Source organism: Sciurus vulgaris (genome assembly GCF_902686455.1).
Source record: "Sciurus vulgaris genome assembly, chromosome: X".
In the NCBI taxonomy this organism is placed as follows: Eukaryota; Metazoa; Chordata; class Mammalia; order Rodentia; family Sciuridae; genus Sciurus; species Sciurus vulgaris.
Genome location: NC_136471.1, coordinates 125765499 through 125782880, shown reverse-complemented (window position 1 = coordinate 125782880; position 17382 = coordinate 125765499). Strand labels below are relative to the sequence as shown.

Here is a 17382-nt window from a genome sequence, read left to right as displayed (position 1 = left end):
AAGATAGAAGCTCCCAGAATCCTCACCCATGTGCTGGAGTCTTTTGTCCCCCTCATCTGACAAGCGCCCATGCCAGGTGAACCTTCCTACAGCACCTGTTCTATGGAAAATCCTGGCATGAGCATGGTATTTGTATAAGATGATGTCCGAGGTGACAGAAACTATCTTATTAGTTCCTTTTTGGCTTCAAGTTAATTTTGACACTGATACTCCTGGACTTCCACAAATCAGCACCAATATCCCTGAATTCCTTATAATCCCTATAGGAGATGTGTGCTTCTGCCAAGTCTCTCACTCGTTCACGGCCAGATCTTGCATATTCCAGCCTAGCACATGTCTCCCCTCCTTTTTATAAAGTTCCCAAGCCTTCAACAATCTTCCCTTCTTATTCCAACCCACAGTATTTTTTCCTGACTGAATTCTTGAGAATGACATAAATGGTCACTCTCTGGTCACTGTCTGGCTGATGGAATGGAAAGAATGATCTACCTGCACTGTCCCAATACCGTGGTCACTAGACACATATGGCCATTGATGTATAAATTAATGAAAATTAAATAAATTTAAAATTCGGTTCCTCAGTCAAACTAGCTACTTATCAAGTGCTCCATATGTGGCTAGTGGTTCCTATATTGGATGACATAGATAGAACATTCCATCATGGCAGAGAGTTCTAGTGGACAATGCTACTAGCATTAAAGAGGGCAGACTCATATACTGCCCATACATTTGGTTATTTGTTTCTCCAGTCTGTCCTAAATCCTCAGCTAGACTGCAAGAGGAATCATAAATGCAGTTCATTTGTAATACACTGTATTTGGGACTTCAGTGAAGCGAACAAGTTCCAAACACAGTGATTTTTTTTTTTTAATAATCTCTTTCCACTAACATTCAATCATTTCTACTGCAAAAAAAATCTTTCAAGAGGTTGAAATACCTATTTCTAAGGCATTTCCTATTGAACTCAAGGTACAAATGCTTTAAAATACTTTAGATTTGAAGTACTCATTTAGTCACTCATTTTTTTATTCACATAATAAATTACCCTTGTGATTCATTAATGGGTGCTCACTCCAAGCTGCACCATCTCCTTTCAAAGAGAAGACTGGGGGCAGGGTGGTGAAGGCCAGGAAAAGATGCCCTGAGCCATTAGGGCAGAGGCCATCATCCTGGAAAGGAGAATGTTCCTTTTTTTTTAAAGCCCTTTTAGGAAATGATTGACAAAAATTATATACATTCAAGATGTACACCTTGAGTTTTCATATACACATAAATTGTGAAATGATTACTAAAATCAAGCTAATATCCATTATCTCATATAGTGGCCATTTGTGTGTGTGTGTGTGAGCGTGCATGTGTGTGGCAAGAACACTTGAGATCTATTAACTATACTCACCAGGGCTGTGCATTGGGTTTTCAGAATTACTCATCTTATAACTGCAAGTTTGTTCCCTTTGACCAACATCTTCCCCATTTCCCGCTCCCTCAGGTCCTGGTAACCACCCTTTCTACTCTGTTTTTATGAGTTCAATTTTTTTTTATATTCCATATGTAAGTGAGATCATGCAGTGTTTGTCTCTGTGTGGGTTATTTCACTTAACATAACGTCCTCCAGATCCATCTACATTGTTGCAAATGGGAGGATTTCAATCTTTTTAAAGACTGAATAAAATTCCATTGCATATATATAGTACATTTTCTTTATCCATTGATGGACATGTAGGTCAATTCTACATCTAGGCTCTTATGATTGATGCTGCAATGAACATGGGAATGCAGACATCTCTTGGACATACTAAGCTCATATCCTTTGGATATATATCAAGAAGGAGGACTGCTAGATCATATGGTAGTTTTTAGTTTTAGTTCTGTTTGGTTTTGATGGGTTTTTATTTGTTTGTTTTTGTTTGGGGGGATTTTTCTTCAGGGGGGCACTAGGGATTGAACCCCTGGCACTCTTCTACTGAGCCACATTCCCCAGTCCTTCTTATTTTATTTCTGAGACAGGACTTTGGTAAATTGCTGAGGCTGGCCTTGAATTTGTGATCCTCCTGCCTCTGCCTCCCAAATAGCTGGGATTACAGGCATGCACCACCGCACCCAGTTATTTTCAATGTTTTGAGGAGTCTCTACACTCTTTTCCATAATGGCTGTACCAATTTACATTTCCATCAACAATGTGCAAGGTTTCCCTTTGAGGAGAATTTTTCTTTCTCCAGGTAGAAGGTGGTTACCTCAGTCTAATATCAACTCAGAACCTAACATCTCCAAAGAAACATTATCGAACAACTATTAGGTTCCAGGACAGGCCCATAAAAGGCTATTTCACCACATTAGAGCTGAATTCTTAATAACTGTTTTTATGAGGTGGGGGTTTAGCCCAAACTCACTTCAAAATAACTTCTATAAGATCTTTTGTCAGTTGAGAAATACTTTAATGTTCACAAGGCAAATTAGTCCCCAGAGTAATAAAAGTTGCCTAAAAGGTAACTCTAAATGGGATCTTGTTTTTAAAAAATATCTCAATTTGCATACCACATAAAGTTGTTGAAAATTAAGGAAGAGGAAAACATTTCAAACACGGTTTTAAATAAAGGCAAAAATGTAATGCATTCATTATGCTTAATGTATAACATCAATTACCCTTCACCTGAATTAACTTTTAATTATAAGTGACTATTTCACAAATCTACCTCAGATATAAAATTAAATTAACTTTGAAAGTTAAGTCATACTTATGATAACCAAAACTGAAATAATCTCAAAAGTCACAGTCTCAAGTATCTATCTGCATCTTATTAAAGTACTTCAAATTTCTTGCTTTTTCTTACCAATACCCCTATCCCAGTATGCACATGTGTGTTGCTGTGTTTTGCAGTTGGAACACCCTGTTTTTGGGATGTTATATCTTATGTAAATTAAGGGGGTTTTGTTGCTGTTTTGGGATTTGTTTGTTGCAGTACTAAGGACTAAGTCCAGGAACACTCTATTGCTGAGCACCGTCCCTAGTCCTTTTTGCTTTGTTTTGTTTTAATTTTAATTTTTTTTGTTTTGAGACAGGGCCTCACTAAGTTGCTTAGGGACTTGCTAAGTTGCTGAGGCTGGCCTCAAACTTGTGATCCTCCTGCCTTAGTCTCCCAAGTCACTGGGATTACAGACTAATGCAACTGCACCTGGCTTGATTATTCTTTTCTTTTTATTTTTGAGCTATCTTTTTCAACAAATGAAGAATAAATGGTTACAGTTAAGCAGATCTACATGTCTAAACATTAGATTGAGATCACTTTTCATTTATTTACCTCAATGCCACAAGTCCACAATGCCATACACTACCCTATAAACGAACAGAAGAGATCTGAAGTCAAAGTCAAGGTCAACCATGTCTGCAACTGATATGGGATTGATATAGATAATGTAAGTCAGCTATGTTCTTCATAATCATCATTTAAAAGGCAGCTCAGACTACTCTGAAGCAATTCTAAAGACCAGAGTTGATATAGAACCTAAACACACTGCAATATCCCGGAACCTGCTATGATAACTTGTGGATCAAGCAGAGAAATGACACAATAAGATAGATTTTACTTACTCTTAGATGCAGTCGACCTTAACCCTTAGGGAACATTACATTCCTTCTTTTATATGTATAAGAGTCACCTCCTCTTAGATCTGTTCTGGGTGCCAGTATCTCTCTGATTTCATAAGCAACCATAACATTTATCATTCATGCCAAAGGAGGTTCACAATGGCCCGAAAAACAGATTTTAGCAGCAAACAAACCCTACAAGAGTCTCCAAATTGCTTACTTTTTTAGCTAGAAGGGCAGAATGACCATGGACCACGAGGTTATTGTGATTTGCTCAAGTAAAGTGGCTTCCCAGGCTTCCTGGTGTTGGTTGCCTTGTGATTCTGCCACCTAAGTCTTTTTCTTTAATAACGCTTCTCACCATCAGTGCGAACACTGGCTCTTAAGGCTATTTTTCTCCAGCAAACTGATTGCAGGCCATAAAGATGTTCAATAGCAATTAGGTTTTATTGTTCTCATCTCACTTATGTGTATAGGAGCCATCGAAATGTAAAATGCACATAGCCTCCGACTTAGCAATTCCCCTTTGAGGAATTCATCCTGCAGATGTGTTCACATGTGGGTGCGGGACACATGTATGCAGAGACTAATTGGCAGCATGATTTAAAGTTAACAAAGCAAGGGGCAAAACCTGAATACAAGATGAATTTTAAAAAAACTGATGTATCCATAAAGCAGGGCAAGCTGGGAAAGATTCATTGTTGTGGGGCAACCAGGACAAAAACCAAGGTGATAACAATGTCTCAAGCTTACTAGCATGGGCGAGTTTTTAAAAGGGAGGACAGGGATCAGGAGTTTTGCTCAATAGTAGGGCACTTGCCCAGCATGTACAAAGTCCTGTGTTCCATCCCCAGCACAGCCAAAAACAAAACAAAACAAAAAGCCAGGGAATATACATTCATACACAATGTGGGTGAGTGATACACACACACACACCTCTGGGCCACAAACAAAAGAAATGGATAAAGGCAGTTGCCTCTGGGGAAGGAAACTGAGGTGACACGGAAGCTAATGAGAGGTAGTTTTATACCAAGGTTTAACTTTTTTTTTATTTACCCTGAGTTTACAATTTTATTAATGAGTGTACACACGTATGCACGTGCATGCACACACACACACAGAATAAAGAATAGTCATCAATGCCAGGTGTGGTAGTGCACACCTGTAATTCAGGCTATTCAAGAGGCTGAGGCAGGAAGATCACAAGATCGAGGTCAACCTCAGCAATTTAGCAAGACACTCTCAAAATTTAAAAAAAAAACAAGGGGGGGGCCCGGTGCTGGAGATGTAGCTCAGAGCACCCTGGGTTCAAGTCCCAGGACCAAAAAAAGGAGGGAAAAAAAGAAAGAAAAGGCATCAAAGAATTAGCTATGCCAAAGTTATCTAACAGTGGCACCTACTGGTGAAATCATATCTTATCTCAAGGTATATCTTTAAGAAAGCCATTGTTTTCCTGGTATAGTTATTTCAGCTATTAGTCAGGAAATGAGTTTATATTAAAGCCTTCATAAGGAACTCTTGCTGGTGTTAGGCCTTCTTTTTTTTTTTTTTTTTTTTTTGCAGTGCCAGGGATCGAACCCAGGGCCTTGCGCTTACAAGGCGAGCACTCTACCAACTGAGCTATCTCCCCAGCCCTGGTGTTAGGCCTTCTGAGCATAAGATTTGAAAGTACCATCTGGCTGGGAAGTTATGGCTCATTATGATTTGAATTCAAAGGTATAAAAAGGCATGAAGAACCAGGACTGGTGCATGCCTATAATCCCAGTGACTAGAGAGCCTGAGGCAGGAGGATTGCAAGTTCAAGGCCAGTCTCAGCAACTTAGTGTGGCCCTAAGCCACTTAGCAAGACCATGTCTTGAAATAAAAAATAAAAAGGGCACAGGATGTGATTCAGTGGTTAAGTGCCCCTGGGGTCAATCCCCGATACAAAGAAAAAAAAAAAAAGGCATGAAGAATATGTCTGTATCCTTCCATGGGGTGATCTCCAGCATATAATGTTAAGTGGAAAAAGCAAAGCAGGAAAATAAACATGGAGAGTTTGCTATCACTGATCTAAGAACAGAGAAGTCATAGGGAGACATATGGGTCTTACTCATATTTTTAAAATGGAAAGATAAACCAAGAAAAACAAAAGAACTAATGGTTGTCATTAGGGAAAGGAGGGAACAGGTACAGAACTAGATTTCTCTAAGTCAGCAATTGTCAACGTGGACAATTCTATGCCTGCCTCCAGGGGACTAGAGGTATTTTCAGTATTGGGGGCAGGGTCCTACTGGCATCTAGTCCCTCACATACAACAAAGAATGATCTGACCCAAAATGTCCACAGTACAAATCATATATCTGAAAAGGAACTTGTATCTAGAATACATAAAGAACAAATTACAACTCAATAATAAAAATTAAAATAGCCCAATTTGAAAATGGGCCAAGGATGTGAATAGACATTTCTCCAAAGAATTCATACAGACGGCCACTAAGTACCTGAAAAAATGCTCCTCATCTTTGGCCATCGGGGAAATGCAAATCAAAGGCACAAAGAAATGCCACTTCACATTCACTGGGATGGTTATGATGGAAAAGACAGACAGTAACAAGTGTTCCCAAGAATGTGGAGAAATTGAGACCCTTGTTCATTACTGGTGGGAAGTAAAATGTTGTAGTCACTTTGGAGAACAGTCTGGAAGTTCCTCAAAGGATTAAATATAGAGTTGCCATATGACCTAGCAATTCCACTCGTGTCATGAAAATAACAACATAACATAACAACTTGTCCATGAATGTTCACAGCAGCATTATCCACAATAGCCAAAAACTGGAAGCAACCCAAATGTCCATCAACAGATGAATGGAAAAATAAATGCATATGTCCATATGATGGAATATTCATTAGTCATAGAAAGAAAAGAAGTGCTGATACATGCTGCCACATAGCCAGACACTGAAAGCATTAAGCTGAGTGAAAGAAGCCAGGCACAAAGGTCACATATGAATTATTCCACTTATGTGAAAGGACTAGAATAGGCAAATCTATAAACATAGAAAGTAGATTAATATTTGCCCATGGCTGGGAGTGGTGGAGGACAGGAGGCTTGGGGATGTCAACTATGTGGTGGGGGGGGGTCCTTTCAGAGTAACGAGAATAGTACAGAATTGATGCTGTGATAGTGACACAGATCAGTGGATATGCTAAAAGACATTGCAGTGGGGCATGACAGTACATGCCTATAATCCTAGTGACTCAGGAGGTTGAGGCAGGAATATCACAAGTTCAAAACCAGCCTCAGCAACTTAATGAAGACCTAAGCAAATGAGCAAGTCCTTGTCTCAAAATAAAAAATAAAAAGGGTTGAGGATGTGGTTCCATGGTTTAGCACCCCTGGGTTCAATTCCCAATACCAAAAAATAAAATTAAATTAAAGACATTGGATGATACATTTCATATCATCGTAGCATGTGATGATATCTCAATAAAGTTATTTTAAAAAACCACAACCCCCTACATCTACATGATGTAGAACCCCGTGATTCTACATCATGTGCAACCAGAAGAATGAGAAGTTATACTCCATTTATATATGATGTGTCAAAATGCATTCTACTGGGGCTAGGGTTGTGGCTCAGTGGTAAAGCGCTCACCTAGCATGCATGAGGCCCTGAGTTCGATCCTCATAAAAATAAAATAAAATAAAGGTATTGTGTCCACCTACAACTAAGAATTAAAAAAGAAGAAAAAATGCATTCTACTGTCATGCATAACTAATTAGAACAAATAAAGAAAAATTACAAATTAAAGAACACACACTCACAACTGGTTTGTGAGTAGCATGTTCTATTAGCGGCGGGTGCTAAGCAGCCAGGACACAGTGGTACGTGCATAGTCAACTAGTGACCAGGCAAACTCAGGCAAGGGCAATCGTGTGGAGCATGCCTTATTAGCAGTGAGTGTGACCAAAGAAGGCAGAGGCAGGGAAAGAGCCAAGGTCAGGAGAGGCTTCTCAGGATGAATAGGAAGTTGCTGATAACCAAATTGTTGTTTTACTTAGATTCTTCATTGATTTTTATTGAGATTCCAGGAGAAGGGGAATCACAAGATGGGAGACATCTCAGGCTACATGTGTTCAAACATCAAACTCAAAGCATGGGAGGAATGGGGATGCCATGGGACAAATGAACAAAGCAGCATGTGACAGGCTTTGGGGCCCAGCCAAGAAGCCTGGACTGAATATTTTAGGGGAAAAGGAACTGGCGGAAGATGAGGCCCAGCAGCAGAATAGTTGTCACTTTTGTTTTAGAAAGATAGATGGCCACCAATGTGGAAAATAGACAGACTGGGGACGAGTCTAGAGACAGGACAGCTCATTTATTTATATTAACTGTTATAAATTGTTGTCACAGTCAATTTAATCCTTTCCTAAACATTAAGCTTGAAAGCTGCTGCAAAGAGAAATCAGTCCAGGATTGTGTCTTTTCTTCAAGGCACAGCTGACACGATACACAACTGTGAACAAAGCAATTTGATGTAGAAATAATAGATAACAATAAATTCATATAAAATTTTAAATGTTCTGGCACTGTGAGGAAAAAAATAATAATTGCCCCTTATGAGTTTCTGGCAAGAGCCAGAAATGAAATGACAGTGACTGGACCCAGAAAGATCAACAGGCTGGGGATGTAGCTCAGTGGTAGAGTGCTTGCCCAGCAGGTGGGAGGCCCTGGGATCCAGTCCTGGTACTGCAAAAATAAAATAAAGTAAAATATCCTGGAGAATATTCCAGAAAGATAAACAAGTCACTTACCATAGGAACTAGGGCATTTGGCTCAAACTCTGTGGAATTAGCATCTGAAAATTAAGAAAAGAGTTCAGTAATTTACCAATATTGCTAAAAATATTTAAGTGATATCTTTTTTAATAAATGTTTATTAGATTTACCTTTCAAATTAAGGCAGTTTCTTGCAAATTCTATCACTGCTAGTTGCATCCCAAGGCAAACTCCTATTTTAAAAAGCACACATATACAGAAAATGAACACATTTTGTATTTATTCACATTTTCTATTCACTAGTATGCTGCCTGTCTCCTCCATCCAGAACACAGACTCCAAGAGAGCAAGACTGCCTGTTTTGTTCCCTGCTGTCCCCTCAGTGCTCAGAACAGTCCCTAGCAGAGTGAGGAGGGGGATTAAACTACCAAGGATCTTCCAAAGGCCCAGAGTTGAGCAAGAAGGCACTGGAGGGCAGAAGAGGAGAGGGCAAAGGTCTAGAAGCTTTCCACATCTCTGTCTAAATCGAGGTAGATGTGTGGGCTGCAGGGCCATCTCAGAGGGCCTGATTTCTTCAGAGAATATTTAACAACAGCAGTTTAAAAGGAAGGCTCCCTGGGCTGGGACTTCACCTCCCTCTTAAGATTTCACAACCAAAACACAGGCGTGGCCTGAGGACAGCCTCAGGCCAGTCAGAGGGCTGGGCTAGGAACTAAGGAGCCTCAGGCTGCTGATCTGCAGCGCAGTTGTGGGGACTGGCTCCTGCACAGTGGGTGTGAGCATGGCAGATAGTAGGGAAGGAGACACAAAATGGAACTGAACAGGGGACTCAATGGCATAAGGCTGAGGCCTGTGTCACCCAAGGCCTGTTGCCACTGGATGCTCCCAAATCCATCTCCACATTTACTATAACCCACCAATTCTCTCCATTAAACAAACACCAAACTTCTATTTTAAAAAGCACATATATAGAGAAAACGAACACATCCCAAAGGTTTGGGATGTGGCTCAGTGGTAGAATACTCTCGCCTAGCATGGGTGAGGCCCGGGTTGCATCCCAGCAGCAAAAATAAATAAATAAATAAATAATAAAAAATAAAATAAATAAAATGCCAAGAAGCATTGCAGATGCTGTTATAGACACACACAAGTTATCCAGGGAATGCAAAGCAGGAAGAAATCAATACAAGGGGCATGCCAGAACAAAAGTCGATAAGCGGGAAACAGCTGAGTGCCTGAGGGACTCCGGAACAAAAGCAGATAGGCAGGAAACAGTTGAGTGCTTGGGGGACTCCAGAAAGTTCCATATGGCTGGAACGTAAAGAGCTGCTGTGTTCAAGAGAAACCTAAAGACTCATAAACCATTCTGTACAGTGAAAATTATCTTAGAAATATTAATCATGTTTAGATGGAAACCAAGCTTAAATAGAAACCTCAAAAGAAAACAATGGCCCAGATCAGCTTAGACCAAGGTAAAATGAAACAGGTATCAAGATAACTAATCTTGTCTATTCTTTGTGAAAAGGGATCCCAAGAGGAGAGAGTCTAGGAAGTTAATCACAGAATTTGCAATGGGAAAAATAGTCTGCTGATAGTAAAAGGCAGCAAAATCTGTCCAATCGGTTCATAAACCTGTCAGAACATCCAAAGTACAGTGGGAAACTGGGCTTCTTCATGCTCCTACCCTCCACCCCCCACCCCACCCCCGCACCCCCGCCCCCGTCAGGATCCGCAGCTGCAGGGCTGCCTTTAGCACATCAACATCCCATTTCATCTGCTTTCCTGGTACAGAGCCATGCTTTGTAATTTGAACAAGAGCATTAAAAACACCCAACTCTATGCTGGGCATGGCATCTACTGTCTCTAGTCCCAGCTACTTGGGAGGACAAGGCAGATTGCTTGAGCCTTGGAATTTGTCTCAAAATAAAAAATAAAAAAGGGCTGGGTATGTGGCTCAGTGGTTAAGCGCCCCTGGGTTCAAACCCTGATACCAAACAAATAAATAAATATAAGACCAGAGGTGTAGGTTGGTGGTAGAGTGCTTGCCTAGCCCTGAGTTCAATCCCCAGCACAAAAAAAAAAAAAAAAAGAACCTGACAATCAATTTTTTTAAGAGTTGTTCCTATGACATTGGTCGTTCTTTCCATATTATCCTTTCAAGAAATGAGCATATACGTTTCAACTGAAACACTTCTTAACAGAAAGATTACTATGGAGTTCCATTGAATGGCTTTTTGCTTGACATGGCAAGAGAACCAATGAGGTGGGAGTCAGAGAAGGTAAGAGCAGTACAGACTTCTCCCAGCCTCTTGCTACCCAGAACTTGCCAGAACAGTGTGGCAAGTTCTCCTAGGGGGACAAACTCTTTCTGTAAAGTATCAGAAAGATTCTGGGCTTTGCAAGCCACAGAGTCTCAAACTGTCATTCTACCACAAAAGCAGCCAATGGACCATATGTAAAACAAACTGGTATAGCAGTATTCCAATATAATTTTATTTACAAAAGTAGAGTCGAATAAGTAATCTTTTTAAGTTTCCTTTCACAATCAGCAAAAAAAAAAAAAATTAGAGCCAAGTGTGGTGGCCCACTCCCATATAATCCCAGCGATTCAGGAGGCTGAAGTAGGAGGATCACAAGTTCAAGGCCGTCCTCAGCAATTTAGGGAGACCCCAGCAACTTAGTAAGATCCTGTCTCAAAATAAAAAATAAAAAGGACTAGGGATATAGCTCAATGGTAAAGCACCCCTGAGTTCAATCCCCAGTACCAAAAACAACAAAACAAAAACAGGCCATGAGACAGCTGTGGCCTGCAAGGTAAGAGTTTGCTAACCCCTATAGCAGAGTATTTGGTGTCTGAATATTCAAATCTAAGTTTGCATCTTCACAATAACAAAATTTATTAAGTGTTACTCCTACTAGGTGTCAAAAATCTAATAAAGTCATAGTTGGTATCAATAAATATGAGTTTTACCTAGAAAGGGAATCTTCTTTGTCCTTGCCCAAGAAATTGCTTGGAGTTTTCCCAGTGTTCCTCTGATTCCAAAGCCTCCAGGCACAAGAATACCACTGAAATCAACATAAGATGAGGGTAAATTTGACCATCCATTATTTTTATTTTTAAAACTTGTGTTTTCAGCCATTCATACTTACTGATTCCAAATTCAAAAGTCACTAGTGGGGCTGGGGTTGTGGCTCAGTGGCAGAGTGCTTGCCTAGCATGTGTCAGGCACTGGGTTTGAGTCTCAGCCCCACATATAAATAAATGAATAAAATAAAGGTCTATCAATATCTTAAAAATTTTTTTAAATCACTAGTGAATATATATATATATACTCAAGATCTATTTTCAGAATGAATTACATGATTTCATATCCTGAACTTTCTTCTTGAAATCCTCTCAATGCTATGAAGAAGTTATGGCAATTTCACATCACTGACCTTGATATATATTTTCTGATAGCTCTTTGTGGTATCTGAACATAGTAACTAGGAATCTTGATTCAATTAAGAATGCAACTGAGGGCCAGCAGGGTTGGCACTCTGAGCCCTAGCCTAGCATAAAGGAAGCCTGGATTTTAATGCTAAGTACTGCAAAAAAAAAAAAGACAAAAGAATGCCACTGGGAGAATATGAACAAAAATAGGTCAGGTTCTTCTCAAAGCCCTGTTGTAAAAATGTTTAGCTCTCTTGCATAACCAGAAAGAGTTAAACTGGTAAAATCAAATTTCAATTGCTAATTAAATAGTAATAATGAAAAAGTCCTGGCTGGAGACCTTGTAGTTAAACCCTTAGATGAAAAGATGAAGCATTCAAGAGAAAAACCAGGAAGATCCTGCTACCTCATGATACAATGCTGCCCCCAAGAGTTCTGTTCATTACTTGTGAAATAAAACCTAGAACCAAAACATGCGGGAAAAAAAGGTTGTCATTCTTGTCCTTTAGCTTTGCGTATGTACTATTCATCTCTGTATCTTTTGGTAGAATCAACATACTTTCCCTCTAATACAGTCTCCCCATCCCCCCAATAAAACCATTTCAGCCACACATGCAGCCAGCGTTAATCTGGCACGTTTCAAAGCAATGCCGGATGCAGCACAACCACCTGCAAAGACCACAAGTATTTTCAATTATCTTTCAAAATGTACAAAAATTAGTAATTGGAGTAAATGAAATAATTAAGGGAAAAGCCATTGTGCAGAAGGTCCCCGGTACTCACTCAGCTTTGCATAGCTTTTGCCAAGCTTCGTGGAACTTCACAGGGTCCTCAATTTTGGTGATCTGCTCCAAATCGATGGAGTCTATGTACTAAAAAAACATCCAACAAATGAAAGGAAGCTTTAAGAAAAATAAGCACTCAAAAATACTAGAACTATCTAATGTTATGACACAATTATTCAATAATTTCAAATGCTGCTCGACTTTTGATGGTGATAAACCCTTCGTAAATTGAAAATATCATAAGTCAAAAATGCATGAACTGCTGGGTCCAGTGGCACATTCCTGTAATCCCAGTGGCTCAGGAGGCTGAGGCAGCAGAATGGCGATTTCAAAGCCAGCCTCAGCAACTTAGTGACACCCTGTCTCTAAATAAAATACAAAAAAAGGGCTGGGGATGTGGCTCAGTGGTAAAGTGCCCCTGAGTTCAATCCCCAGTACCCACCCCCAAAAAGAAAATGCACCAACTGTACCTAATCTAACAAACAGCACAGCTCAGCCCAGCCTTCCTTAAACATGCTCAGAACATTTACATTAGCCGATAGTTAGGCAAAATCATCCAACACAAAGCCATTTTATAATAAAGTGTTGAATAGTTTGTGTAATTTATCGAAAACTATACTGAAAATGAAAAACAGGGTAGTCATGTGGGTGTGCTTTCACCCCATCATAAAGTTGAAAAATTATAAGCGGAACCATCACAAGTCAGAGACTCAGTACGAATTATGCAACCACTGCACTGGGCCCTGGGGATAGAAAAACAAGCTCACTGTTGTGTGGCTCATAATCTTTGCAAAAATGACAAAGCCAATAAACAGACATCTGCACTATAGTGGGATCATGGCTATGATGGGCGAAGAAGAAAATGCTTCAAATAGGAGCCACACCTAATCTAGATAGGGACATTGTAGGAAAAAAGTAAAGGAGTGACGTCATAGAAGATCTCTAGGGAATCCCGGCACAGTGGTACATGCCTACAATCCCAGTGACTCCAGAGACTGAGGCAGAAGGATCTTGAGTTCGAAGCCAGGCTCAGCAACTTAGTAAAGGCCTAAGCAAGTTAGAGAGACCCTGTCTCAAAATAAAAAATAAAAAGGATTGGGGATGTGGCTCAGTGATTAAGGCCCCTGGGTTCAATCTGAGTCCCCAGTACAAAAAAAAAAAATCTCTGGAGAGATGATATCTAAAAATCTAAGCACCAAGAATGAGCGCGCGCACGCGTGTGTGTGTGTGTGTATGTTTGTGTATGTGTGTGTTGGGAGATGACCAAGAAGGTGTGCAGGAGATGAAGGGAGGAAGGGAGAAGGATATGGAATCTCAGAGAAAAGAAAAAGTAGTGACACAAACCCAAATAAATACAATTGTCTCATACTAGACAAAGGTGCCAAAAATATGTAATGGAGAAAAGATAGCCTCTTCAACAAATGGTGCTGGGAAAACTGGAAATCCATATGCAACAGAATGAAACTAAACCCATATCTCTCACCCTGCACAAAACTCAACTCAAAATGGATCAAGGACCTCGGAATCAGACCAGAGACCCTGCATCTTATAGAAGAAAAAGTAGGTCCAAACCTTCACCTTGTTGGCTTAGGATCAGACTTCCTTAACAGGACTCCCATAGCCCAAGAAATAAAAGCAAGAATCAATAACTGGGATAGATTCAAACTAAATAGCTTTCTCTCAGCAAAGGAAACTATCAGCAATGTGAAGAGAGAGCCTACAGAGTGGGAGAATATCTTTGCCACTCATACTTCAGATAAAGCGCTAATTTCCAGAATATATAAAGAACTCAAAAAGCTCTACACCAAGAATACAAATAATCCAATCAACAAATGGGCTAAGGAAATGAGCAGACACTTCACAGAAGAAGGTGTACAAGCAATCAACAGATATATGAAAAAATATTCAACATCTCTAATAATAAGAGAAATGCAAATCAAAACTACCCTAAGATTCCATCTCACCCCAATTAGAATGCCGATTATCAAGAATACAAGCAACAATAGGTGTTGGCGAGGATGTGGGGAAAAGGTACACTCATACATTGCTGGTGGGGTTGCAAATTAATGCAGCCACTCTGAAAAGCAGTATGGAGATTCCTCAGAAAGCTTGGAATGGAACCATCATTTGACCCAGCTATCCCACTCCTTGGCCTATACCCAAAGGACTTAAAATCAGCATACTACAGAGATACAGCCACATCAATGTTCATAGCTGCTCAATTCACCATAGCCAGATTGTGGAACCAACCTAGATGCCCTTCAGTTGATGAATGGATAAAGAAACTGGTATATATATACAATGGAATATTACTCTGCCATGAAGAATGATAAAATTATGGCATTTGCAGGCCAATGGATGATATTGGAGAATATCATGCTAAGTGAGATAAGCCAATCTCAAAAACCCAAAGGAGGAATGATTTCCCTGATAAGCGGATGAGGACACATAATGGGGGATGGGAGGGGTTAGCGTTAGGGTTAGGGTTAGGTTTAGGGTTAGGGATAAGGAGGGTGGTAAGAATGGAGGAAGGAAGGACTGTATAGAGGGAAAAGAGGGATGGGAGGGGTGGGGGGAAGGGAAAAATAACAGAATGAATCAAACAACATTTCCCTATGTAAATGTATGATTTTCAATTTAAAAAAATATTTTAAAAAATACAAAAAAAAAGAAAAAATAGTGATCACTCTGAGACCCTCAAAAAGAGGCTCTACCTCTGCAGAGGAAAGATCTGATTGGTCAGAGGGAAGTAAGTGACGAAGCTGAGATGCCATGACACAGAGTTTACACTTGAAATCACTTGCAATGGACTGAATATTTGTGTCCCCAAAATTCATGTTGAGCCAGGTACAATGGCACATGCCTGTAATCTCAACAACTTGGGAGGCTGAGGCAGGAGAATCCCAAATTCCAGGGCAGCCTCAGCAACTTAGTGAGGCCCTAAGCAACTTAGCAAGACCCTGTCTCAAAATGAAAAATAAATAGGGCTGGGGATGTGGCTCAGTGGCTAAGGCCCCTGGGTTCAATCCCCAGTACCAAAAAGGGGCCAAATTCATACGTTGAAATCCTAACTCCCAATATTATGGTGTTAGGAGGTAGGGCTATTGTGAGGTAACTAGGTCAGGAGAGTGGTGCCCTCATTAATTAGCACCCATATAAGAGAGGCCCTAGAGAGCTTCCTCACCCCTTCCACCAAATGAGGATGTTACCAGAACACAGCCATCTGCAACCTGGAAGAGGCCCCTCACTAGAACCTGACCTACTGGTATCCTGAGGTCGACTCTCAGCCTCCAGAAATATATTTCTGGTTTTCATAAGCCTCCCAGTATTTTTTAGAGCAGCCCAAACAGACTCAGACACCACTGAACAGTCTTAAGTCAGAGGATGACAGGAACAAAGAGAACAGAGAATTTAGAAAACTCACTGGTACAGCATGAAAAATAGAGGGAAGACTGGTGGTTAGAAGCCAGTGAGGAAGATGCTACAGCAGGTTAGGCTGTGAGCTCTATTAAATGGACAATCCCGTATACCAACACCTATGTGCATAACAGTCGCTATGTACCTGTATTATCTCTGTATTTCCTTTATAAAAGTTACTATCTGAATACATCTTAAAATAAAAAACCAATTTAGAGGCTTTATAAAATTTGTGTCATGGTAATTTTTTCTTTTTTCTTCATGGGCTAGGAGACTTGGAGGAGTGGGGTGTGAAATATTCCTTGGAAAGTCAAAAATAAAAAGTGATTAGAGTAGGCATTAGGGGTGTAGCTTAATGGTAGAGCCCATGCTAAGCAAGCACAAGGACCTGAGTTTGAGGCTAAAAAGAAGGGAGAAGGGGCCAGGAATATAGCTCAGTTGGTAGAGTGCTTGCCTCGAATGCACAAGGCCCTGAGTTCAATCCCCAGCACTGCAAAAAATAAATAAATAAATAAATAAATAAGATGATAATTGCTTAAATCATGATATTCCCACATTGCATATTCTTAAGTATAAATGTGCTCTATAGAGAAAGATAGGCAGCAAATTGGTATCGAGGAACAACAGAGAAGTGGAATTCCAGGGAGGTGGAATCTTCTGCGTTCTGTAATTTATGTTTTGTTTAAATGTTTTACAGTGAACATGTATTACTTCTACATTTAAGAAAGACATAGAATATATTCAGGTTATATATAATGACTACACTTCTGCAATTCCATAATAATGATTTTTAAAAACAAATAATCATGATTTATTTGTAGAAAGATGATTTTTATTGATTTATTTTTAAAAACAAATACTCATGATTTAAGTAGAAAGAGCAATACAGGCCAGGCACGGTGGTGCACACCTGTAATCCCAGCAACTCAGGAGGCTGAGGCAGGAGGATTGCAAGTTTAAGGACAACCTCAGTAATGTAGTGAGGCCCTTCAGCAACTTAGCAAGACTGTCTCAAAGTAAAATAAAATAAGAAGAGCTGGGGATGTAGTTCAGTGACAAAGTGCCCCTGGGTTCAATCCCCAGTACAAAAAAGGAAAAAGAGGGAAATGGCATTTTAAAAATCTGGATTCTTGAACTGGTGTTGTGGCTCAGTGGTAGAGCATTTGCCTTGCACATGTGAGGCACTGGGTTCGATCCTCAGCAGCACATAAAACAAATAAATAAATAAAACAAAGGTATTATATCCATGTACAGCTAAAAAATTTGTTTTTTAAATCTGGATTCTATTCCAATGCTAAAGGGAATAGAATATTCTATTATTTTAGAATATTCTATTATTTTCTTGGTAGGCAAATACAACGTGCTTAAATGAGCACAAAGTATATATTTAACTGGTTAT

The 17382-nt window shown here is 39.9% G+C and overlaps 1 protein-coding gene across 6 annotated transcripts in view; it reads right to left on the bottom strand.

The window, feature by feature from the left end:
• The window catches only part of CTPS2 (CTP synthase 2), a gene marked incomplete at its 5' end in the record, with an annotated part of 101277 nt that overhangs the window by 50855 nt on the left and 33040 nt on the right, over nucleotides 1-17382 (bottom strand). For all 6 annotated transcript variants that reach the window (XM_079123150.1, XM_079123152.1, XM_079123151.1 and 3 more), the window contains 4 exons: nucleotides 8385-8428; nucleotides 8519-8581; nucleotides 11320-11414; nucleotides 12565-12653. In XM_079123150.1, the coding sequence (XP_078979276.1) occupies nucleotides 8385-8428; nucleotides 8519-8581; nucleotides 11320-11414; nucleotides 12565-12653 (291 nt within the window). The remainder of the gene's footprint in view (nucleotides 1-8384; nucleotides 8429-8518; nucleotides 8582-11319; nucleotides 11415-12564; nucleotides 12654-17382) is intronic.